Source organism: Melopsittacus undulatus, chromosome Z (assembly GCF_012275295.1).
Source record: "Melopsittacus undulatus isolate bMelUnd1 chromosome Z, bMelUnd1.mat.Z, whole genome shotgun sequence".
NCBI lineage: Eukaryota > Metazoa > Chordata > Aves > Psittaciformes > Psittaculidae > Melopsittacus > Melopsittacus undulatus.
In genome coordinates this window covers 39,114,285-39,138,041 of record NC_047557.1, presented here as the reverse complement: position 1 = coordinate 39,138,041, position 23,757 = coordinate 39,114,285, and the positions used below count along the sequence as shown (strand labels likewise).

At 37.7% G+C, this 23,757-nt stretch overlaps 1 protein-coding gene across 2 annotated transcripts in view; it reads left to right on the top strand.

Annotated features, from left to right (window-relative positions):
• Positions 1-23,757, top strand: part of SMC5 (structural maintenance of chromosomes 5) — a 47,557-nt gene that overhangs the window by 15,703 nt on the left and 8,097 nt on the right. For both annotated transcript variants that reach the window (XR_004081374.1, XM_005155093.3), the window contains exons 7-20: positions 6-167; positions 1,853-1,924; positions 2,866-3,121; positions 4,275-4,429; positions 6,330-6,443; positions 7,544-7,638; positions 7,847-7,979; positions 9,108-9,281; positions 9,409-9,578; positions 14,344-14,467; positions 17,180-17,302; positions 22,225-22,350; positions 23,048-23,143; positions 23,537-23,641. Coding sequence is in view for 1 of the 2 variants with exons in the window: in XM_005155093.3 (XP_005155150.3) it covers positions 6-167; positions 1,853-1,924; positions 2,866-3,121; positions 4,275-4,429; positions 6,330-6,443; positions 7,544-7,638; positions 7,847-7,979; positions 9,108-9,281; positions 9,409-9,578; positions 14,344-14,467; positions 17,180-17,302; positions 22,225-22,350; positions 23,048-23,143; positions 23,537-23,641 (1,905 nt within the window). In the remaining variant the exon portion in view is untranslated. The remainder of the gene's footprint in view (positions 1-5; positions 168-1,852; positions 1,925-2,865; positions 3,122-4,274; positions 4,430-6,329; positions 6,444-7,543; positions 7,639-7,846; positions 7,980-9,107; positions 9,282-9,408; positions 9,579-14,343; positions 14,468-17,179; positions 17,303-22,224; positions 22,351-23,047; positions 23,144-23,536; positions 23,642-23,757) is intronic.

Below are 23,757 nucleotides of genomic sequence, written 5' to 3'. Positions count from 1 at the left end.
GCGAGGAATATGAAAATGTTCGTGAGCAACATGAAGTACTGAAACAAATCCGAGAACAAGCCAAGGAGGAGCTGAAGAATCTAAAAGAACAGCAGTCCCCAGTGACAAAAAAAATCCAAGAAACTGAAGAATCTTTAAAGAGTCTGGATATGAAAATAAAACATAAGGTAGGTATTTTAAGTCCTCAGTTAACATATGTAATATTTTGTGTGTTCTGTGTTCAGTTTTTAAAGTGTAAAGCTATAACCTTTTTCGTTTTAGTGTGACATAATTATAGAATCAACTAGGTTGAAACAGACCTTTCAGAACAAGTCAAACTGTTATCCCAGGACTGCCAAGGCCACCACTAAACCATGTCACTAAGGGCCTCATCTTCATGATTTCTGAACACTTCCAGGGATGATGATTCCACCACTTCTCTGGGCAGCCTGTTCCAGTGCCTGACCACCATTTCAGTGAAGAACTTTTTCTTAATATCCAACCTAAACCTTCACTGGTGCAGCTTGTGGCTGTTACTTCTTTAATGGCATGTGGACAGTGGACTCTGCGGTGTAATTCTTTTGACGGTACTTGACAATATAAAGCAGTGTATTGTGGTTGTAACTTGAAAACCATGAAGACTATTACAGTTGTTAAGCTGTTCTGTAAGGGTGGTATAGCTAAATATAATTGAGAATATAATGGTAATTTAAAAATTGACTTCCATTTCCTTGCTAGTGTCCTGATTTTGAGGGCTTTCAGGATTGTTTTCTGAATATTTTTGCATCAGTTTCCTGAGAAAGAGCTTTCTCTTCAGTATGCCTGCCCTTGTCTTTGGAGAGAGCAGCACAGAATCAGTACTGCATAGCATTCAGCTGCAAGACCAAGGTGTATTGTTCCATGTTGCCTTTATGCAAACAGCTGTAGTGAGGGGCTTATTTTTTGTGCATCTCTCAGGTTATGGGAGGAAAAGGATAATTCCAGATTCTCAATTCTTTATGCATCCTAGCATTTTCAGTATGACTCATTTTGTAGAAAGACATTTCTTTCAGCAAGAGTGCTGTGTGTTTATTTCCATGTCTGCACTGGCATCTGCTTACAGTCCTTCCATTCTTTTGCAGTGTTCCAGTATTATGCTTGCACTGTTTTCAGCCTTGAGGGATCAGGGAAAGAGGAATTAAGTTCATAGAGAAAGCATAGTACACTTCCACTGTGTTCAGCACTCAGCTGTACAAGTGCTTGGGCAACCTAACAGAAGACCGCTTTGAGCAATCCAACTGGGTGATGCTGAGAAGTAGTTTCTGACTTTTATTATTCTACAACTCTATAGAAGCTGAGAAGGATAGAGAAATAGTAGAGACATGGGTGCCTAGGTGTGAGCCAACAAACTGTGAGGCTTTGCAGCGTAGGATATACCTTTAGCATAAGGCATTTCAGAACTAGTATGGATTGACAAATTGTTTTGGCTGTCCTGTGCGTAAGAACTTGTGCCTTTCTTGCTCTGCTCTTTCCTGGTAAATCTGGTTTTGGAAAAAAGAGCATTTTATAAGTGTCATGATCTAAATGTATCATTTTTATTACAATTGAGAATGGAATTATTTTAATTTCAGGTTAGGTTAGCAGACTTCCTGTATCTGTCATGCCTGAATTTGCATATCTGTAGTTAAATGGTTGTGAACAGTTCATAAGCCATTATTCAGTTCATCACATGTTATAAGTATAAGAGGAAACTGGAGAGTATGACTTTGTCAGTAATAAAATGTGGAATAAATGCTCAGTTATGCATACGCAGAATGTCCTGTAAAATATGACTGCTTTTTACAAATATAATTGAATCTACAACTGTCTAATTTAAATATTTCATTATATGCAGGCTGCTGAAATCAAAGACATTTCTCAGAAACGTAAACAGAAACAAGATGCTTTGGACATGAAAGATAAACAAGTAAGAGCCTTTGTATTTTTTACTTTTTTGGTGTTTCTTTACTAATGTATTGATTCAGTATTAGGTATAGCTGCATTCAGGTGCAATGTTACTTCTTAAATTCAGCAATAAAACAGATATGTGGGGAGTTTGTCTGTTCTTCTGTTAACTGAGTGGGAAATCCCTCCAAACAGGCTGCAAGTGCTTGCACGCTTCACTCCCTCCAGTACACAATGAATCTTTAGAACAACTGTTAGTCAGATATTTAAGGGACAGGTGTATACTACATAAAATTAGTTGCCTTGATGCCACAAACTTAGGACAGTGTGTGTATGCATATTATATATTTGTGTATACATATATATATATATATATATATATATATATATGTAGGTTCTTTGAAAACCTACAGCCCTTACAGTACAGTATTGTACACAGTATTAAACATGTTTCCAAATGTTCTAAGAGGCTGGGGTTATTGCTTCTTTTTAAGTGTATAAGTCCAGCATTTCAGCATTTTTGAAAAAGAAAACGCAAAGGTATGTTGTGAAACAGTTACAGCACTTCCGAGCACTTGGTAAAAAAAATGTATAAATTAAATGTATACAGGCGTAGAGTCATGCTGGACACTGTATTTGTGCTATAAGTTTTATGCAGTCTTAAACTAACTTTCAAGTGTGTTAAGAAAGATCTTGAGCTTTAAGCTTCTGCTTTTATAAAGTATGAGAACTTCAAAAAAATACTTTAAAGGCTTGATTGTTTTTTGCTTAAGTGCTCTTAAGAAATCCGGACAGTTCTCCAACTGTCAGGGGCTGTTAGAACTGTAATAGACTCTTAATGTTTTTAGTGCATGGCTACATTAGATTTTAATACCAGTTGCACAGATACCTTAAACCATGACAGTTATTTGTCCCAGGTTTTGTATACTAAACTTTAATGTTGGAAATAATCAAAATTCTTAGATTGAAGAAATTCATCAATGTCTGAGAATGAAAAAGGATGAAGAAATGGACAGACAGAAGAAAATACAGCACACTCGCAAGATGATAGAGGAGTGGAAGAATGAGCTCAATACAATGGCAGACTGTGAGAATCTTCAGCCACAAACTGATGCAATTAATAATGACCTGAAAAAGTTACAAGAAGAAAGGGCAATTATTGATAGTGATATCACTGATCTAACAGCAGATAAAGTGAACCAAGTGAGGGAAAAGAAGAGTAAGTTATTTGGAATTTTTATTTGGGTGGGGGTTTTTTGGTTTTTGGGTTTTTGTTGTTTTTTTTTTTTTTGTAACTGTACAGAGTCTACTTGTCCTGCTGTAGTGAAATAATCTGGGGCATTTACCGAAAGCACAGTTGTCCTCTTGTCTGTTATCAATTTTACTAAAAGTAACAGAAACTCCGTTCAAAATGGAAAGAATAAGAGGATGTCAGTTGTGGCAATTGACCTTAAAACTACCCTTCCAAACATTCATTTCTTCTGGGTAAGAATACTGCTTTGTCAATTTGATCTTTTTTTGGTATTAAGTGAAGGTGTCTGTGGTTAGTACAAAAAAAAATAAAAAATATTTATCCCAAATCTGAAGTGAAAAAGTAATTTGCTTTGAAAATGCATTGTTTAAAATTGTCTCTAGCATTCTAATAGCTACTGATGCTGCTTTTGTCCTTTCTATATTAAATTGAACTAACCTTAATTGTAGCAAATACCTTTATACTAGCTTAGGGTTTGCAATCAGTTCTTTCTAAGAAGCAAAACAAAAATTGTAGCCTGGCAGATAGGCAGTGTGTATATGTTCTTGGTGAGTATAGTACATTTGCACATACTGATGTGTATGCCACTTAATGTCATAGAATCCAAGCAGAAGCTGGGGCACAGAGAGGGAAGGAAACTATATATTTTACCTTGAGAAGCACAGAAAGTATTCAATATGTGTTTCTCCTGAATAGCAAATACTTTTGCAAGCGTTCTCTTGTCACACATCTTGTTCTCTGCAAGTATCAAGTAAGGTTCAGAGACTTCATGTTGCTAGTCAGTCTCCCTCTTTAGTCTTGAGGCATTTCTGGTTTTAAATATAAAGCTAGAACAAGTTTTTGATGTTTTTAGGGCTGAATTCATGTGTTTTTAGTGTGATACCGCATTTCATTGTCTTTCAGGTAAGTCTTAATTTTATTTTAGATTTTAAGCTTTAAATAATCCTTAAGATTTCTTTAGAATAAACAAAAACTTGACTGTGGGAAAAGAAACTCTGAATTCTTAGACTCTCCTAACCAGCTTTACTGCTGGAGTAGCAGAGTCAATAAATACTGGAAAATGCTTGTTAGAAAGTGTGCTTGCTGTGGACTCTATTTAAGAAACTGCCTTAAATTACAGGAATAATTGATCGCCTTGGACAACTTAATAATGTAATGAATATGAAGGAAGAGAATCTTAAAGGGAGATTCAAAGACACACACTCTGCTCTTATGTGGCTGAGAGAGAATAAAGAAAAGTTTCAAAAAAGAGTTTGTGAACCCATGATGCTTGAAGTAAGAAACTTTATTTGCATATCACTTTAACCAGTTAATATTTATATTTTTTTATGCCTTGCAAGACTTCAAGAATGACTTCAAGACTTTCAAGACACATCTTGAAATGAACTGCTGATTACATGCAGGATACATTAGCATGGCGAACTATTTGTAATTTTAATTCCATAAGCAGTGTAGTAATACTCAGCATTGAGTTCCTCCCTCCCTAAGGAGCAGTCCTTTTTTAAGGTGCCTATTGCAGATTTCTGCTAAGGTGCATCCAGTTACTTAGACTTAAGAAATTCTTACTGCTTAAATGAAGCAGGGGTAGTTACAGTTTAATATCTCACACTACAGAACAGCCTTCTCAACAGTGGTTACAACATGTCACTGTGGTTCTCAGGTGTGTTTGTGGTTTGCTTTGTACAGGCAGCTATGAACACAGAAATACCTGACCTATTGCTAATTTTGTGTTTTGGTTCAGCAGACACTGTAGTAGCTAGGAATAGCATGGCTAAATTTTCAGAGAGACTTTGTTTTCTAGTGCATTCTTCCGCCATTATCTCAGGCACTTGCAGTATTTTCTCCATGCAGTGTGAAGAGGGTGAGAAACTCCAGCACACTCACAGAATCACAGAATCCCAAGGGTTGGAAGGGACCTCGAAAGATCATCTAGTCCAACCCCCCTGCAAGAGCAGGGTAACCTAGAGTACATCACACAGGAACTTGTCCAGGCAGGCCTTGAATATCTCCAATGTAGGAGACTCCACAACCCCCCTGGGCAACCTGTTCCAGTGCTCTGTTACTCTTACAGTAAAGAAGTTCTTCCTGATGTTAACACTCCTCTTCCTCAGAATTGCAAGTTTATTTTAAGAGTATATTGCTATGATTGAAATTAAATTGAATGTTGAATATTTTTATGCCAATTCTTACACTTTGTGCATGTGCTAGAACTATTCCAGATTACTTTTTTTTATTATAAAATGCCAAGTATTTCGTGTTACTACCAGAACTTCCAATTCTTCCTGGAAGACCACATCAAATTAATTTTACAAATGCCTTGATACGCTGCCTTTGCTTTTATGTTAAGGCCTCATTAGCCTTTGTCATTCACTAATGCCCAACTTTTGTTTGAAATGTTGTAAGTTAGTCTCAGGTACATATAAATTGTAGCTTTCAAATTGCTAGTAAGTGTACATAGACTTTGATTAACTTCAGCTTATTGTGTAGTTCTGTGTAATTTTGCCTTTGTATGTCATGTATAGTGACGTAATGACACTAGTGAGTGTTACTAAAGAATTGTAACATTAACATTGAATTCAGATATGAAAAGCTTCATCTTAAAAGTGGATTTATTTATTAAGAATTCAAAGATATTCAATCAGTCTGTGAATCTGTCTTTTTAGGGCTTCAGAATTCTGTAGTTGTATTTGGTGATGTTCACTATGTCCCAGTGAAAGCAAACTGCATATAAATAATTTGTGGAGTGTGGTATTTTCTGGTTTTTTTTTTTTATTCCTGAGGTTAGTTGTTTCTAAACAGTGAGATACCTTTACTAGTACTGATGCAGAACCACTGGAGATGGTTGAGATGAGATGGTTGTGGCTGCAGTTGGTGGTGCAGTAAGGGTGGTTCAGAAGAGGGAGAGATGTTATACTGGAAACAGTGACAGCTCCAGGAATGCTGAGAAAGTATACGGATGGCTAAAAAATAAACACAGTGTGATGTATGAGTTACTGTAGGTTTCCTCCCAGTAGAACTGGATGCAAGAGGACAGGGAATAATGTCTTTAAAAACATTAAACATTGTGTTTGTTTTTGTTAAACATAGGCTTGGATATCTGACTGCCTAAAATGTTTTGAGAGGGCTGTTAAGTCCAATTGTATTAAATCACTGTCTCATTAACTTTCTTTAACAGATCAACGTGAAAGACAACAAACATGCTAAATATGTTGAAAATCATATTTCAGCCAATGACATGAGGGCTTTTGTTTTTGAGAGTCAACAAGATATGGAAATCTTTCTTACGGAGGCAAGTAGACACCAGTTTTAAGAACTGATTAAGTACTGATGCAGGAGCCCTAAGCTTTGGAGTCTACCAATTAAGTCTGTATTTATTAAGTTTTGATTGGCAAGATGAACACAATAGCTAATATTCAAAAGTTTTCTTCTGGAGTAAGATTTTTTTAAATTATTATTTATTTATTTATTTAAAGCCTAGACCAGCTAGGGGAGAAGCAGGAATATTAAGAACATACCTTTAGAAATAATTTCTGTCTTCCTTGACAAGGCAATAATCACTTCTGTACAAGAAAATGACAAAAGCAGAAAGATACACATTTAGTACCAAGCTTTTCCAATGCCTCCTAAGTTAGGAGGTGAGGAGACGTCTTTTGTAGGACTGCAATGGTCTAAGCAGCAAATCAAGCTTATATTTTCTTAATTCTGCTGTTTCTTGGAGCGATAAGGAGCTAGTTCCCTGTGAGATCCAGGCAGATGGTGCAGAAATAAAAAGCCATGAGATACGGTATTAGCTGTCATATTATTTCCTAGCTTCTGTCCACACTATAGTGTGATTAATGACAAACTGCCATGCAATTTCTGTAGATCTGTCTGCCCTTCACAGAGGCTACTCATTTTTATATATGTGAACAATAGTGGTGTTTTCTGGGGGCTCGCCTTTCCTTCATGGCTGTGGAATGCAGTGCAAGGCTACTTTAGGCAGCTAAACTGGTCTTTCTGTGTCCTCAGTCATTTCTGCCCTGTGAGGACCGAGTTTTTCAGAGCTTCTGTACCTGGTGGTCTGCCATTGTCTCTGCAAAATGGCCATACAGCCTGAAAGAGGGGGCATCCCTAATTACATCCAGCTTGACATTTAGACTGAACACCTGGCTGTGGATCTGTTTGATTGCTTTAGTTTTCTCTTATGCATGGTATGTTCATGGAGAAACATTAACTTGGCTTCTAGAGAACATGCCATGCTTGAATGAGAGTGAATTTTTGTGAGCTCTTCAGCAGGTGGTCAGTTTAAAATAATTCCAGTTCTGTGATCAAGAAACAATACTTGATTTTCATATACTGATTTTTTTTCTAGTCTGCTTTACCAAATAATTAAATGTAATCTATATTTAGATGCGTGATCATCAGAAACTAAGAGTGAATGCTGTATGTGCACCTGCTGAATCATGTGCTGAAAACTTACCTTCGAGACCTATTGAAGAATTACAGTATGTATCAGTCTATATCAGTGGGGAAAGGTCTTAAATACAGTGTTTTGAGGTTGTTGCTATATATTAGAATTGTCTATGTAAATCAGTTTTTCACCAGTTCAGTTCTGGGTTAGCAGGACTTCTTTCTTGACCCTTCAATAACTTAAGCCTGCTTATCTGGCAACTTTTGTTTCTGATGTATGTTGTTTTTTTTTCTCCCTTTCAGCCGATACGGATTTTTCTCATATTTACGAGAGTTATTTGATGCTCCTCATCCTGTGATGAGTTATCTTTGCTCCCAGTACCGTGTTCATGACGTCCCTGTGGGAACAGAGAAGACCAGAAGCATGATTGACAGGGTGAGATGTCCTAATTAGCACATACACACCTGTGGTCTAGAGTTTTCTTTCAAAAATTCTCTTGAAAATTAATGTAGAGAAAGCAGAAAATTGCTTTAGCCTTTTATCCGGCCTTTAGAGGTGAGAACAGTTCATCATACATAAACATTGCAAGGCTTTTTTTAACAAATCCAGTCAATCTAATGCAGTACTTCATAAAAAGTTAAATATATCTTTTATTTGCATACTGTTCCAAGTCAGTTGTGTGAATTGTTTTATTGTAACTTCTACTTTAAATGCCTTAGATTCTGGGCAAATTTTAATCTGACAGTTAATTGTACATGACAGTTTCTGATCTGTTGTGTTTAACACTTTTGGTGAAGTTTTTTTTTTGTTTGTTTTTGTTTTTTTTTTTTATTAATGCATTATGATGTTCCTTTTCTGCAAATACAGTTGTATAGTTTCAGTCAGAATTGCTGTAATAAGTAGTATATAAACTTTCTGGATTCATAGAAATAGGGTAAGAGCTCTGACCAGGAGTAATCTCTACATTAGTCTTTTATGGATTATTACAAGTTTGTCATTGCTGGGTTGTAATGGGGTAACAAACATGACAGTTTTCAGCTTAAATCTTCATTCACTTCTTCGTCTTTGCTGGGCATCTGTTGTCTATCTTGTACAGAAAGTGAATGCTTCTTTGAATACAGAAATGCTTTGGGATCTCTGAGAACAGCAAGAGTTGCTTTTTTGAGAAACTTGGAGAACAGGCTTTATGAATAGAGAACAGTTCCTGTTTTACTGGGAAAGGTGTTCCTCCTTCCTGTCTGTTGTGTTTCTGAGGCTCTAAGAAAGAGGAAGAGGAAAGTAAAAGTAAAGGGAGCCCTACATGAAAAGCTCTTCTCTTAATGTTTTTTTTCTAAACATTTTTGTCTTTAAACTGCAGTTTTCATGGATTAAAATTATCATGATGCAGTAAACTTAGAATCGTGTTTTTGCAAATGCTTGTTAATAACTCTTGATAACTTGTTAACAGTCTTGATAACATGAAGTTCCTTATTGTGGATTTTAGCTAGTTAATTTCTTGTTCTGAATGAGCATTGCCACAGGTAATGCTTTTGACATATTAATATTTTTGCATGTTTCTTTTAGGTCATACAAGAAACCAAACTTAAGCAGATATACACAGCAGAAGAAAAATATGTTGTTAAGATATCTGCTTATACAAATCTACCCCTCTCTACCAACATATTTGTGAGGGCAGCACAGTTTCTCACTAGTTCAGTGGATACAGATGAAAGAAGACAGTTGGAAAAGCAGCTACAGGTAGGGATTTGTGTTCTATACATGATATGAAGTACTACCCATTTTATTGTACAGTAAACATAGTCTACTTGAATGTGTTAATATGGTATGTTCGTAGTAAGAATGCTAGTGATGTCTTTTATTTCAGGATATCAATAATACATTAAAGACATTGGATGTGCGTTTGACTAACTCGCTGGAGAAACAGAAGCATTTGGAACGCAAAGACAATGAGCTCAGGCAGCAGAAGAAGGAAATCTTAGAGAAAGGAAACAGGAGGAGGCAACTGGAATCAAAAATTAGTGTGAAATATGATAGGTAAGAAACAAGCCATATTATCTGTAAAACATTAACAGTTTTAACAGCAAAGGTATTTGGCTTCCTCTTATTGCAGTGTGCTTTTATCCTTACAAAGTAACCAGTAGTGCAGCATCAGATACAGGTGATAATAGAGACAAAAAGTGTTTAGAAGTGGAGACTAAGACAGTATTTGAGAAACTATGTAATAATGTTCCAGATGGTTTTCTGTAATAAAATTATAGGAGTCCAGTAAGACAGCATTTGCGCAAATACTGCCGTAGTCTTGGTGGCACATGTCTAGAGATAATACTATAATGGACATAAATGATACTAAGTAAGCATGTCAGGGATTGAGTTGGACCCTGACTGTCCACATTATTTGTCTTAACATATTTTCTGGTTTTGCGGGTGTCTGCAATTAGTTCTTCTGTTACTATTTTGTCATAAGTGAGAACCCGGGCATGGTTCAAGATGTGTTCCGCTTAAGCTCACACTTCTAGAAGGCAGTGAAGGTGAGATTGCCCAAGGTTTCGTGCCCTCCCCTCCTTAACACGGTCCCAGCAGACCTTGTAAGCTCAAATACTCTTTATGTTCTTAGGCCATGCTGTTTTTCTTTTAAGTTGGTGCTGGTGCTTGTGTCCAGAGCTCTTGCATTACTTATAGTGCATTAAACTGAAGAAGAGCTTTTCTTCCCTAAAGAGGGACCAGGTTCAACTGCTGTATGGTCAGTGTTGTCCAAGTTGCTGTGGAAAAAAACCCATCTTGAAACAGTGAGAATGTGAATGTACCTGCAAAACCAAGTACTACTCTCAGGTTTCTTAATAGGGATGCATGAATTGTTATGGTGTTTAGCTAGAATACAAAATATGATTTGGAGGCAGGAGGTGGACCCTTTGACTGAACAAACATTGGTTAAATCCTTACCTTTGAAAAGAATAATTGCACTCTTTTAATTTTGAATCAGGGTAAAAATCCTGACACACTTACAGACAAGGCTGTTACACATTTTCTTCTATAATGTGGATGTTTTTCTGTAGAGATAGGAATTATTTAAATAATCCGTACACTGAGCATAACTATTTTTAAATACTCATGTTTCTAATTGATATGATATCTGAATACAACTGGATATAATTTTGAAAGTAACACACAATGTGTGTCTGACTACAGCAGTACAACACTGAATTCAGACCAGGTTTTCAGGGCTGTATCCAACTGTGTCTTGGAAGTCTCCATGGAGATTGTACAACTTGTTTGGACATCCTGTTTGACTGATTGGTTGTCCTTATGGGGAAGAAGTTTCTACTGACATTGTCTGGATTCTTGTTCAATTTATGTCCACTGTCTGCCATCCTTCCACTATACACCTCTTACAAGAGCCTGATTCCATACTGCGAGTGGCTTCCTGGTAGGAAGGAGAGTGGGTGACTGCTTTTAGGTTTCCTGAAGCTGTCTCTTGTCTAGGGAGAACAAGCTGAGTGCTCTCATTCTTTCCTTGCAGGGCCTGTGCTGTAGACCTTGACCATATTGGTTGCTTTCCAAGTTTGTTCTGGTTACCCACCTGTTTGAGCAGGGGGATGAACTGGGTGCAGTGCTGAACAGGGAAGAAAAATTGCTCTTCTGCTTGTGCTTCTGTTCATACAGCCAAGAATGCTGGGGTACCTCGCTGCTGCCAGGGTGCACTCCTGGCTTATGCTCAGTTCATTGGCTATCAATACCTCAAGTCTTTCCCTGCAGAGCTTCTCTGCAGCCAGTCGCCTGAGCCTGTATCACTGCCAGACCCATTTCCTTCCCAGGGGCAGGACTGGCCTCATGAGCCTGTGGTGAACCCCTTCCTTCAGCCTCAGCAGGCCCCTCTGAAAGGTGGGCCTATTGCTCCCCCCAGTTTAGTGTTGTCTGAAAACTTGACCAGAATGTCCTCTGTTGCTTTTTGATCAGTGCCAGTGAAGTTAAACAGGACAGGTCCCAGGACTTAATGCTGTGGTATCCTACTTTATGCTGGCCTCCAGACAGAATATCATAGACCAACCATGACCTTTTGAGCCTGACCATCCAACTACATTTTTTTTTAACCTCCATAGTCTTCCATCCTCCCAGACCAAATTTTTCCAACTGGACTACAACAATATTGTGGGAGGTAGCATTGAAAAAGTTACGGGAATGAGTCTGGATCCAGCAGCCTGAGAGGAAAGTGGATCTGAGGCAGTTTAATGCTCCCAGGTGCCATCACTACTAAGGCTTCCCAGTACACACATTCACACAAAATACATCTGAACAGCAACTACGTACATATTTACACATGGCCAGTCACACAGCACAGATGGACTCATAAAGAAATCAAGCAAACACAACACCACTGGACTCATCATGTTCCTATTCTCTCTGAACAGGATGGGACTGCCCTAGTGAGGCTGCCACACATACATACAGGCAGTGCGGATGCCATCAGCAGCTGGGTCCAGAAACACTGAATCTGCACAGTACCTGTCCCCTGGACCTCAGTTTCCTCAGTTGCTGGTATCTGGAAATGCAAAATCCCAAGGCTGCAGCCCTGTTCCTGTTGGTTGTATCGGCTGCCCCAGTCACCCATGTGCAAATGCATGCAGAACTGACTGGGACTCCCTGGTCGCATAAACAAACAAATGAGCACATGTAACCATGGCTCCTGTAATGCCTCCCAATAGCCAGTAGTCTTGTCATCTTACTTTTAAATAGGTACACATGGCAGCAGGTCTTGCCTCGTGGTTTTTGGCAGCAAGGCTGGACTTTGCTGATCCCTTTCCTAGTTTCTTCCTGGGGCCTCACCCTTTGGCTCACAGGCTACTTTACCTAATAGCTAGTCTGGCTTGCTTTTCGCTAGGCATCAGACATCAACTTGCACATGTGCACTTGTACTAGGTGCTGACACCGTGGACACATGGGCCTCTAACCTGTGGTCCTACTCCAGCAACTGTTGCTGGTCTTTCCAGTTGCTGGCATCACAGACAATCAAGCCTTCTCCTCTGACTTACGATCTGGCTGTAGTTGCTTGCACACTGAATAGAGAACCACTCACCCAGGACAAGAATGAAAAATGCAATTGACTAAAAAGAGAATGTGCTAATTGGGTGTGGTTGGACCAGCCAGCTATTTACATGCTTTTCTGCTATGTTCCATAATGCTTCCTGTACTCCCAGGAAGCAACCACCCTCAGTCCAGAGGATGCTGTGGTGTTGACTTTCCTTGTTGGGTTTCACACTTTAGCACTGGAGCTGAGGCTGTCCTAGGCCAGGGTGTTCCTTCCTTCGAGTCCTTAATTTGGGTTCCTGCCTGATAAGGTGCCCCTATACTCCTCTGGGCTTACAGAGATGGGCCAGTGGGTCCCCCCCCCCTTCCCCTGCTCCTGGGTGGAAGGGGAGAATTGAAAGAATGTAAATCCCACAAGTTGAGGTAAGAACAGTCCAATAACTAAAGTATAGCACAAAACTACTACTGCTACCACCAAGAATAATAATAATAAAAAGGGAAATAGTAAGGGGAGAGAGTATAAAACTAAAGGGGGAAAATGAAAACAATAAATGCAAGTGATGCACAATACAGTTGCTCACTACCTGCTGACTGATACCCAGCCTGACCTGAACAGCGATCTGGGTCTTCTGGGTAACTCCCCACAGTCATACTGGGCATGATGTGCTGTGGTATGGAATACCCCTTTGGCTGGTTTGGGTCAGGTGTCCTGTCTTTGCTTCTTCTCGGCTTGTGCCCCACCTGGATGGCAGAGCATGAGACTGAAAAGGTCCTTGATCGGAGTAAACATTACTTAGCAACAACTGAAAACAGCTGTTTATCGGTGTGTTGTCAGCATAGTTTTCAGACTAAAGCCAAAAACACAGCACTGTACCAGCTACTAAGGAGAAAAACAACTGTTAAAGCTGAACCCTGAGGCAGAATTTCACAGGCTTGATGGCTCCTGTGATGGGCCTAGGGGTAACCGGGTAGGGTTTTATTTGGACTTCCCCACCTGCTATTGTCTGTTTCTCCTTTTTGGGTGTGCAGATGAGCTTTTATCAGATAATCTAACAGAAAGCCTTGGTAAAGCTTATGTAAATGGCAACCACTTCATCTCTCATTATCTGGTTGTTTTACAATTGCATTCATTAGGTATGGTGATTACCTCTGGTATATGCTTGCTGTTTGTTCCTGATCACCTTCTCCCTTATGCCCCTACAATTGTTTTCCAAGGGGCTCAAAGAATGATTAGTTTGTAGTTTGGTCTGTTTGGCCATTTTTTAAAGATCATTAAGCACTATTATTTCATATGAAATTCTTCAGAATTTTCGCTCATTTTGAACTGTGTTTTTCTGCAGTAAGCTGAGGACACCAGGGGTTTTTTTTGGTAGTGCATATAAGAAGACAAGCAAACCTCCTGAACTCTGCTAAGTTGTATCATGGCAAAGAGCTAGCAGAAGAAAAATGTTATCCTTACATAGATTTTTTTTTATTAAGTATTTTTAATCTGAAATCTACAGAAGTAAAGGATTATGGTGCTGAGTGATGGCCTTAGTAGCCAAAATCAGTTTCTTTATGTTTTGTTGGGGGTTTTTTTGTCTTTTGAATTTCTTAGGTTTAAAGTGCATAGATTGGGAATGTCTTTAATGTGTTTGGAATGTTTAGCTATCAGATTCCTATTGTTGTTGACTGTTATTTCATCACCAAGATAAAGATTTGTTTTGTATTTTGTATTTGTTTGTTTTGTACAGTTTATTTTTAATCAGGATTAATCAACTATTGATTCCTCCCGTAGTTTAAGACAGCTGGAACAAGATGCTATCAACTTAGAGGAACAATCTAGACAGGCAGATGTCAAGGTCAAAGAAATAAATAACCAAAAAGCAAGACTTGTTACTGAATTAACACAGCTCATAAAGGTATGGATTTTTAACTTCATATGTGTTCCACTATTAAGAAAAGTCCAATTGTTGTAACTCAGGGAGGAGAGGTACACAGTATTTGGATGTGTTCCTGCAAATGTTTACAAGCCAACTTGCTTCAAGATAACATCTTTTGAAGTTTTTGTGAACTTGAACTTGTTCATCTGTTGTTGATTTGATGATAATTTGCTTGTGTTGATTTAGACTCTCGAAGGCTGAAGTCTTACAGTCCATGATCTGATTCAGTAGATACAGGCATGAAATAGGAATGAATCGTTCACCCGTTTTGGCCTGTGCATTTTCAGAATGTTCATAATTCAGTGAACTCTTCATTTCACCCTAGTCCATAATACTTTTTTTTCTTTTTATTGAATAAAAAGTGTAGCATTAGTCGTGTGAAAAATTGACCAGAAGCTGTAAGAATCCATGACTGGGGAAGAGGGGTGGGGATGTAGAAAGTACTTGAATTTCAGGCTCCAATGTCATAAGGTTTTATTTAATTTGAAAAAAAGAAAGCATTCTGAGCTTAATTGTTGCTTTGATTTAGCCTGTAAATTAGTAATGGGAGCTGCCAGGAGGTGAATTTTCTCAACTAAGAACTTTTCTTAACTAAGGAGCAACGAACAGTTACTTTTAGTTCCAAGGGAATTTGTTTGTGCATTTGCACTAGGCAGAAAAAATACTGCCATTCTTGCAGCCTCTTTGAGCATGTATGTTTTAACTTTACCAGGCCTTATTAATGTTGAAATGTGTTCTTGCTTACCCTTCAAGAATTATTACCTTTGAAGTGAGGGCGATTTCAAAACATTCATTGTTGGTATTTATGTGATAAATAAAGAAGTAAATATTCCAAGTGGATGGGCTGTTTCTGTTTGTTGATGAGCATGGACTGCAACAATTGCAGTGTTTCAGATACCACCTTTGGTCAGTTAGCCAAATCAATTTTGAAATGCCAAATGACAAAACACCTGCCATATTGAAAAGGTTGCTTAGACTCTAGATTATGTTACTTGTACAGGTAATAACAGTACTGAAAAGTAACACTCTTCAAAACATGTGCAAATGCTTTATATTTAAGAAAAATGTCTAGAACATACTTTTGCTTTCTTTTTTTTTTTTTGTTTTAATTTGATGCCCGTTTCCCAGCACATGATCTGTCCCAGTGTTTTGCTTTTGTAAAGTGCACCTGGAGTTGTTTACTGACTGCTGTATGACATGCCTGAAGGAATGTCTTCATCTCTTTTTCACCTAGTATAGAAAAACAGATTTGACACGTACTGGGTTTTTCTCACTATACTAGGGGTATAGGGGAACAAGGATGGTATTTGCTTGAGATAGTGATTGATTATCAAATGGATTTATTTCAGTGATGGGTCAGCTTAATTTTTATATTTGGCATACTGTAGGAAATACATGCTAGTACATACTGAAGAGAAGAAAACGGTTTGATACAAGAAAGATGTTTCATTGTATGTTTTGTCAAAATTGTTGAAATCCATACATTTCTGGTCATCCCCAAACCGAATTTCGTGAAGGTTTCTGAGTTTGTGTGTCTTTGTGCTTTTGCAATAGGTTTTGTAGTTATGCTAATTGTAGGCTATTAAAGTGATAAAAAAATTACACAAAGATGTGCCAGACTGCGCCTGGAACATACCTAATATACATTAGTACTTTACAGCCAGTGGCAGAAACATCCTTGTTCCACTGTTTCAGATTCTGGCACTGCATTTGTATGTTGTTCTATTTGTGTTGTTGTATTTAAATAAGCTTTTTCAATTTTTCATCTCATTTTGTCATGACTTAGTTTACTTCCCTTACAATTATTTGAAACAGATAAATAGTAAAGATCTCAGACCTTGGCTCACTATTGTGGTCAGGAGCTAACACTGAAAACTTTATCCTCCAGGTCCCTTGTGTTTGGAACAGACCAACAGTTGGAACCTTCTTCTCCTTTTTGTTAAGAGAGAAGATTTTATTTTGGGAGGGTGGGGGTTGCATTTGTTTGTTTGTGTTTTTTTATAATTGGCATATTATAAACTGGTGTTCTCAGTGCCCCATAATTTGAGGTTTAAAGCTGCCCTTCACACAATCAAGAATATGTTGCTAATTCCTGAGGCTGACTCATTAAAAGAAGCAACCATTCAATGTTGAAGGTGTTAGACCAGGTTCTGGGGATCCCTAAAATCTGTCAATAAACTTCCAAACTAGAGGATCCTTCTGTTGTCTGTTCAGTTAAGATGAAAGACGCTAGAGTCACTGTCAGTTCTCGCCAGTGAGAGAGACATGTCTTATGTGTTTATTTTTTGACCTTTTTCCATTTCTGTGTGTGTGACTTACAAAGACCACCATAATCCACCTGTTTTTTCTGTCTCTGAGAAAGAATTGAGATGGCTTTGTCTTTTCTTGCATTTCATATGTATCTGGCATAAGGAAAGTGAATGTGCCTTTTTGATGTAAAATGGTTTGGTTGCAAGTGGGATTTAAATGCTTACAGATTAAAAGTAGCTGGGGAGACTATACATCTTGAAGAGCTTGTGTCTCCAGTAGGGCACCTTCCTCTTTCATTGAATTTGGTGAAACACTGAACAGTATATGAGATTGTATAGTATGACTGAAAAATTAATCGGTTCTAAAGCTTGATAGTAATTGTATCAGTTTTGAGTCTTTTGTGGAAAAAAAAAAAGATACATTTACTGTTTTCCTGTGTAGAACTGTGTATCACTGAACATCCTCAAGGCAGATCTGATTCTTCAGAGCACTGCAGTGGCTGCTGAGAAGATCAGACTAGAAACAGAGTATAAAACAGCAAGTGGACAGCTAAAAGCCGCAGAGGTAACTATTTCTATGAATACTGGGATATCTACTATGAAAGCATCTTCTGTGGAAGCCCTTGTATAAAAAAGGATGCTTCTGTGTCTGTGTTAATACTGCTAAATATTTAGCCTTGATTTCTGTAGTTTGACTTCAGCCTCTTCATTTCAAACTGAATAGGAGCTTTGTCTTCCTCAACTAAGCCCACTAAGCTTCTGTGAAAATATTCTGAAAGTCATCATGTCCTGGATTTTTTTATTATAATGCATGGTGTGCGTAAAAACACTAGCTGTCATTTGGAAGTATTATTTTTCTTCCAAGTTTGTCATAGGCAAGTAACCCCAATACACACAGGAGTCGCAAGCTCAAGATGAGACAGAAAGTACCATCTCAGAGTAAGGCAGATGTGTTTTACCTTTCTTTCATAGCTCATTTTATCATACTGTAATTAAATGCCTTCTTTGGAGGGAAAGACAGGAGAATAAATGGTCATTGTATTGATCGTATTAGGAAGCTATGTTGTGTTCAAGGAAAAAGACAAGTGTGAGAAATCAGTTCCACAGACATGCTGTTTTTGAAGAGCATAGGATGTTGTGGTATCTCCTGGATTGGTGCACAGAGGTCAATTTTTGTATTTGTGTAACAGTACAATCTTTCAGTCTGCTGGAGGAAAAGTCTCAAAGTACAGGATAGTAAGTTTTTTCCTTATCTGAGTATTCAGCTGCTTAAGTTTTCACTTGCATGGAAGTCCGAAGCCACGCTTCTCCATATACTGCATTTTGAGTCTTTGAATTAAGTCTTTGGCCCCTTTTTTTTGTTTTTGGAATTTCTCTTTCCTGTATTGTCCTGTGAATTATGTATGTTGTACACTCTGTGGTTTATTTCTTATTTTCTGCCTTAGGAGATGCACTTTGATGGGGAAAACTCAGTATTTCTAAGCTTCATCTCAAATTCATTGTTATTGAAATTGTGTGTGTAAATTGGGCCTTCTCTCCAACTTCTAAGTGGCTTTGGCTGTTGTTTTTTTTCCTACAGCAGTAGAAAGCTGCTGTGAGGATGCCTTTGCCGCACCTCAAGGAAGTCTTGAAAACAGCTGCTACAAGGTTTTATAAAATAAACGTGCAAAAAGAGGAAACCATACAGAAATGAGCATGTTTTACAAAAGCTGCATAGTGAAGTAAATTGGGACCTAGACGTTACAGTTATGGGACCATTAATTCTGTATTTAATCATCAGAGATTTTTGTAGGTCATATGCTGGTCATGATGCCTTCATTGAAAATTTGGGTGGTGGGTATTGGCCAAAGAAGCTATGAAGCCTTGTTAATACTTAGCACTCATTCATGGTCTTCCTCTACCAAGCAGTCTTGAGTCTTTATAGTACTTGAGTAAATACTGATTAAGATTTGAGGCAAACACAAACCCCACTTGGTACATCTAAGACATCGCATATGTTCCTTTTGTGAGGTGTTGGCACTGGGATACTGTGAAGAGAGCATCATGTTTGTTGCTTTATGGGGGGGGTTTAACCATTTATGTTAAGGCTAAAATAGTACATGGTTTTGAACAAGTCAAGTTAGCAGCAACAGATTTCTGGGGTTTGTATTATATCATTGCAGTTCAAGTGGGAACCTTGGTGTTAGTTTAACAGCTCCTTGTTTTTAATTTATTTAGTGAGCCTAAGAAGCAAATCTGTGTTTGTGACCCATACTGAATATTAGGGAGGATTGTTAGCCCCATCTGCTCATTAGATAATTGGCACAGTTTGCTTACATGTTTATGATGGTTATTTGAAAGAGTCTTGCTAATTGTCTTGCTTTGATAGCTTGTTAATTTTCAGGTTCATTTGATAATAATTTTAAAAATTGGCATTAATATTCAGTATGTATATTGCAGCATTTGCTCCTTAAGCCAAGTTTAAAGAAAATGCAGATTCTGTTTTTGCATGGATAAATTTCTGAACTTCAGATAATTAAATGCTGTCACCAGGCATGTGTTTAAACACAAATTCATGAGAAAACATTGGCTACTGGTAACTGTTTTCTTTAACCACCAAATTTTGCACAAAACTGGTTGTGGTATTGGTAAGCACAACAGAATAGCAGTTGCTCTTGTGTAGAGTATAACTGGTTTCTGCTGTTCAGTAGGTGTGTTTCAGGAAGCTGTAATCACAGCCCCACTCTAGTACAGAGCTTTCCTGAAGTACCTAGATGCAGCGCTTTCCAAAGTGGTGGTGTTGGTGTTCTTATGGCATTGGTTGAAACAAATGTAAAGCTCTGTCTAGACTGTGATTTTTCATGTAGGATCTCTGTTCAGAATGATAACTTGTTCTATTTAGAGTTATTTTTTTTTTTAACTAGATTGTTCTGTTGAGTCACTGTAAGGAAATCAACAGAAACTTTAACATTGCTATGCTTTTTTAATATGTAGGAGGGAGAAAAAATCAAAACTTGTGTATTTTTATATATTTATATTTATCTATGTTTTATTTAGTGTGTGGCCATGACAATCAGCTGGCAAAGCAGAATGACAATTGAGACTTACCTTGTTGAACTTTCAGTGTATTTATTCTAGTTCTTTCTTCATAACGACATCAAGTATCTATTGCTTCCCAGTCTTCTGTTGAATGCTGAGGTTTTTCTCTCCCCACACATTTTCCTTTTTACATCTTGAAGAATTTTCTTGCCGTAGGCTTTGTCAGGCATATTCAATGTTGAATCTATGTCAGCTTTTCAGTGTTTAGAGAGAAACTCAAAATCTTGTTCCCTGCAGCTTTGCAGGGTTTCACTTGGGAGCTATATGTACAATTGTGAGCTGAGATTCCCCACTTCAGATGATTCAAAGTTGCCTTTGGCTCTAGAGTGGTCAAACACATAAGAATAAATTGATGTTTCTTGTATGAAGAATGTATGGGTGTGATGTGTTTCACTGGATCCTTTGCTTTTGTTACCATGAGGTCAAACACATTTTAGATGAAGCCAGTTGGTTTTTAAATTTCTAGGATCCAAAATACAGTTCAGTTTTAATTTTAGAACTTTCTAAAATTTCCCTAAAGATGTTACTGAATGCATTATAAGGCATATGTAATGGAACATAAGTGTTGTGTTGTACAGTTTTATTTGTGTTAATTCAGAATGATGTGAGATCTTGCCCATAACCAAAAGGAGGGGCATCTTCCACTTCCTGCTCTTTTAGGTGTATAAATCTAATGCCAGTCCTTTTTGACCCTGCCTTGTGACATTTACCTCCTTCTCTACTGTAGACCTAGGGAGGAGGTATAAAATCTGAAAAAAAGGTTTTAATTCTTTTTTTTTTTCACTTCTGAAAATATCACCACAGTGTAGAAAAATACCATCCTAGTGTTGTAGTTTGTGAAGATTGTGAAATGCTTACCTCTAATGCAAAATCTGTTTCCTAGTGTTTGGTGGAGGAAAGGAAAAACAGGGTTTTTGAGTTCATACATGCTGCAGAGATCACCAGCCCTTATTTTTGAGTGAATGAAAGAACTTTATGGATGACTACTCGTGATAGTATCTTACTACTGCATTTGTTGCATTTAGTAAATAAAGATTAAATTGTCAGAAAGAAATATGATTTACTATCGATGTCTGTGTCCTGTATTTTAAAAATGTGGAATAAGCCTTTAGCTAATATGCTCTCCAAATGAACGCTTCAGGTTTGTTGGGGTTTTCTTGCCACTGGGGGGCTCCCATATTTAACTGAAGTTCACAACAAAGAAAAAGGGAAGATAAAGCTCTCCCAAGTGTAGAAACATAACTTTCCAAACTGTCCAGAGAAAGTTCTGAAGCAAAGTATTGTGTATATGGATTATAAGTTAGAATTTTGTACCTCTGAAAACTCTGTATTTCTGTGGTGTAACTATTTCAAGGACGAATTGCATGTGTAATCACTGAGTAAACATGTAGTAAAATAACTTGCATTAAAAGTTCTTTTATCTTAGTATGTATGGTATATATACCTTTTTACTTCCTAAGTGGCTGGAGCTCCCAGCTGTCTGCAGTAAGATGCTCACCTGAGCTGGGAGAAAGCAGCAAGCCGTTGCTCCCAAGCACTGTCAGCTTGGCATTGAGAAGCAGCAGATCCACAGTAGGGGTGATGTGTATAAGGATAAGTGGTTGAGATTTCTGGGGCAGAGGGGAAGAGATACTTCCGTCCAGGGTTTTTGCTTGAATACTGCTTGAGATAACCTTTAGCTTGGTGTTTCATGAAGGTATTGTATTTTGTATTTTAACTACTGCTGTGATAACACTGTATTATTAAAGTCATTGAGCAGGGCTGGCCACTTACTGTAGAAAGTTCCAAACAGTGTAGCCTTGAGACTGCTGTTGAGAACCGGAAACTACCTGTGTTCTGTTTACGTTTCAGCACTAGTTTGGAAACTACATGTGTTTTTATTTTGTATTTTGCTGGCTGTATTACAGAGGTGGAATATGAAACAGCAAAGGAAGTACTTCTGATTGTGTAGTTATGGTGTTTACTCTGTAAAATTTCAGCTAAAATACGTCATTCAGTGTACATCATATCCATTGTGTTTTCCCAAGCAGATAAAAACAGTTTAATGTGAGCTAATAAAAAAATAAGGCTCACAGTAGTTGTGTTTTGGTGTATAGGGAATTTCCTTTAAAATAGTCTATTTTGAAACATATATTGGATCTACATGAGCAGTTGTCTAATCAAGGGAAAATAAACTTGGCTGTATTACAAGAATGCTTTTGATCAGTCTACCTTGGCATCTGTTGACTTCAAGCAGAGAGGCAGAATGAGTTCTGTGTGTTGAAACAAAGATTTTCTGTCTTTAAGCAGTCTGATTTCACCTGTGTTCTTTGATTTAGATGTTTGTTATCAGTGTGCTAGTGTCACCTCTAGAAATTTATAATAAAGTATAAAAATGTGTTTTTATATCTTCAATATCTTTTCTGACAGCAACGATTTCGTGAACTGGATGATAGGAAGCGAGTTCTTGTAGAGAACTGCAAGGAATTGCTGAAAAAAGCTCAGCAGGTCTGCAGACTGGGTCTGGATGAACATCTTCCAAAAGAATTTCAAACTGTATGTACAAAACAAGATCTCTGCATACCTCTTAGATTTTGGATGTTGTACACCAGTCTGACTTTTCCAGCCAAGAATATTGTGTCTATATTAGAAGGCTACCAGTAAAGGATCATGACTACTTCTGTTAGTTTTGCTTCATGTATTGTCGCTTAACCTTTTAAAGCACCTTTAAATAGTGCTTTAAATAGATATCTAGGGATATCTTCTGACTATCACTTTGTTCTATGCACAGGGGAGAGAAAATTTGATCTAAAATTTCAGTTAAAATTTGTAGTCTTGTGTTCACACAAATAATTAGAGGCCATATTTTTCTATCTTCTTGCACTAACAGAGCAATAAAAAAGAACTGAAGCCTGGGCCCACCTGAAGACCTGAAGGTCTTCCCAGCCCCTAGAAGTATTTGTATGGCTTAACTAGCATAGCCACTGGCTTATACCAAATCTGTGAGCATCTGTACCTGCACAGGATGGGCAACTAAGGAGTAATTAATTGTATATCTGTTACATAGTAGCACTTCAAGCCTTCTTTCTCTGTCCAGAACAGTCTGTGGGGGAATCTTGCTATGTTAAATTTTGAATATGTGACATCCTAATTAAAACTAATAGAATATTTTATGGCTTATTCAATTTCTTTTTAACAAAATTGAATTCTTCATTAGCATTGCTGTGTAACACATACATCCTCTCTCTTGTAGGCTTTTCAGGCGCTTCCGTCCACATTGGAGGAAATTGATGCTTTTCTGAACGAAGAGAAAACTAGGGCCTCCTGTTTCACAGGCCTGAATGCTTCAGTATGTTCACTGCTTTCTCCGTGTTCTCCCTTCCTCCCCCTCCACCCATATTGTACTTGCTTCCCACTCTTGTGTTAGATCTCTTGGTATAATAAGCTAGACAGCAGGAACAATGTGCTGTAAATGCCAGATTCTGCATCTATTAGAATTTTAAGTAGATTCTTCCAAAAGAACAGTGTGTTCTGTGCCTTTTAAGAAAAAAAGTTGCAGTAACCTGAAAGAAGCAATGCTTTACAATTTCTTTGCTTTAAAGCTAGAAATGCATCTTGTTCAGTGTGCAGTGCAATAATCTGTAATGGTGCTGAATTGAATCACTATAGTGTGATATTTTTATAGTCAAGGTTAGAAGTGGCAAACATTTTGTTGACTGCTTGGGGTTTTTTATTTTGGCAGGTTGTTGAAGAATATGTTAAGCAGACACAAGAAATAGAGCAGCTGACAGTGTATCTAGAGGAAAAGAAAAAAGAATTGGATAACTATGGGCAAAACATTTCACAGGTAATGGCTGAAATTATCACTTACGTGTCAGTATGTCTGTTTGAATAGAACGTATGTACAGAAATAAAGGGTAACGTTCCAAGTAGTTTTGAGATGTTAGCTTCTGTAATTAGGAT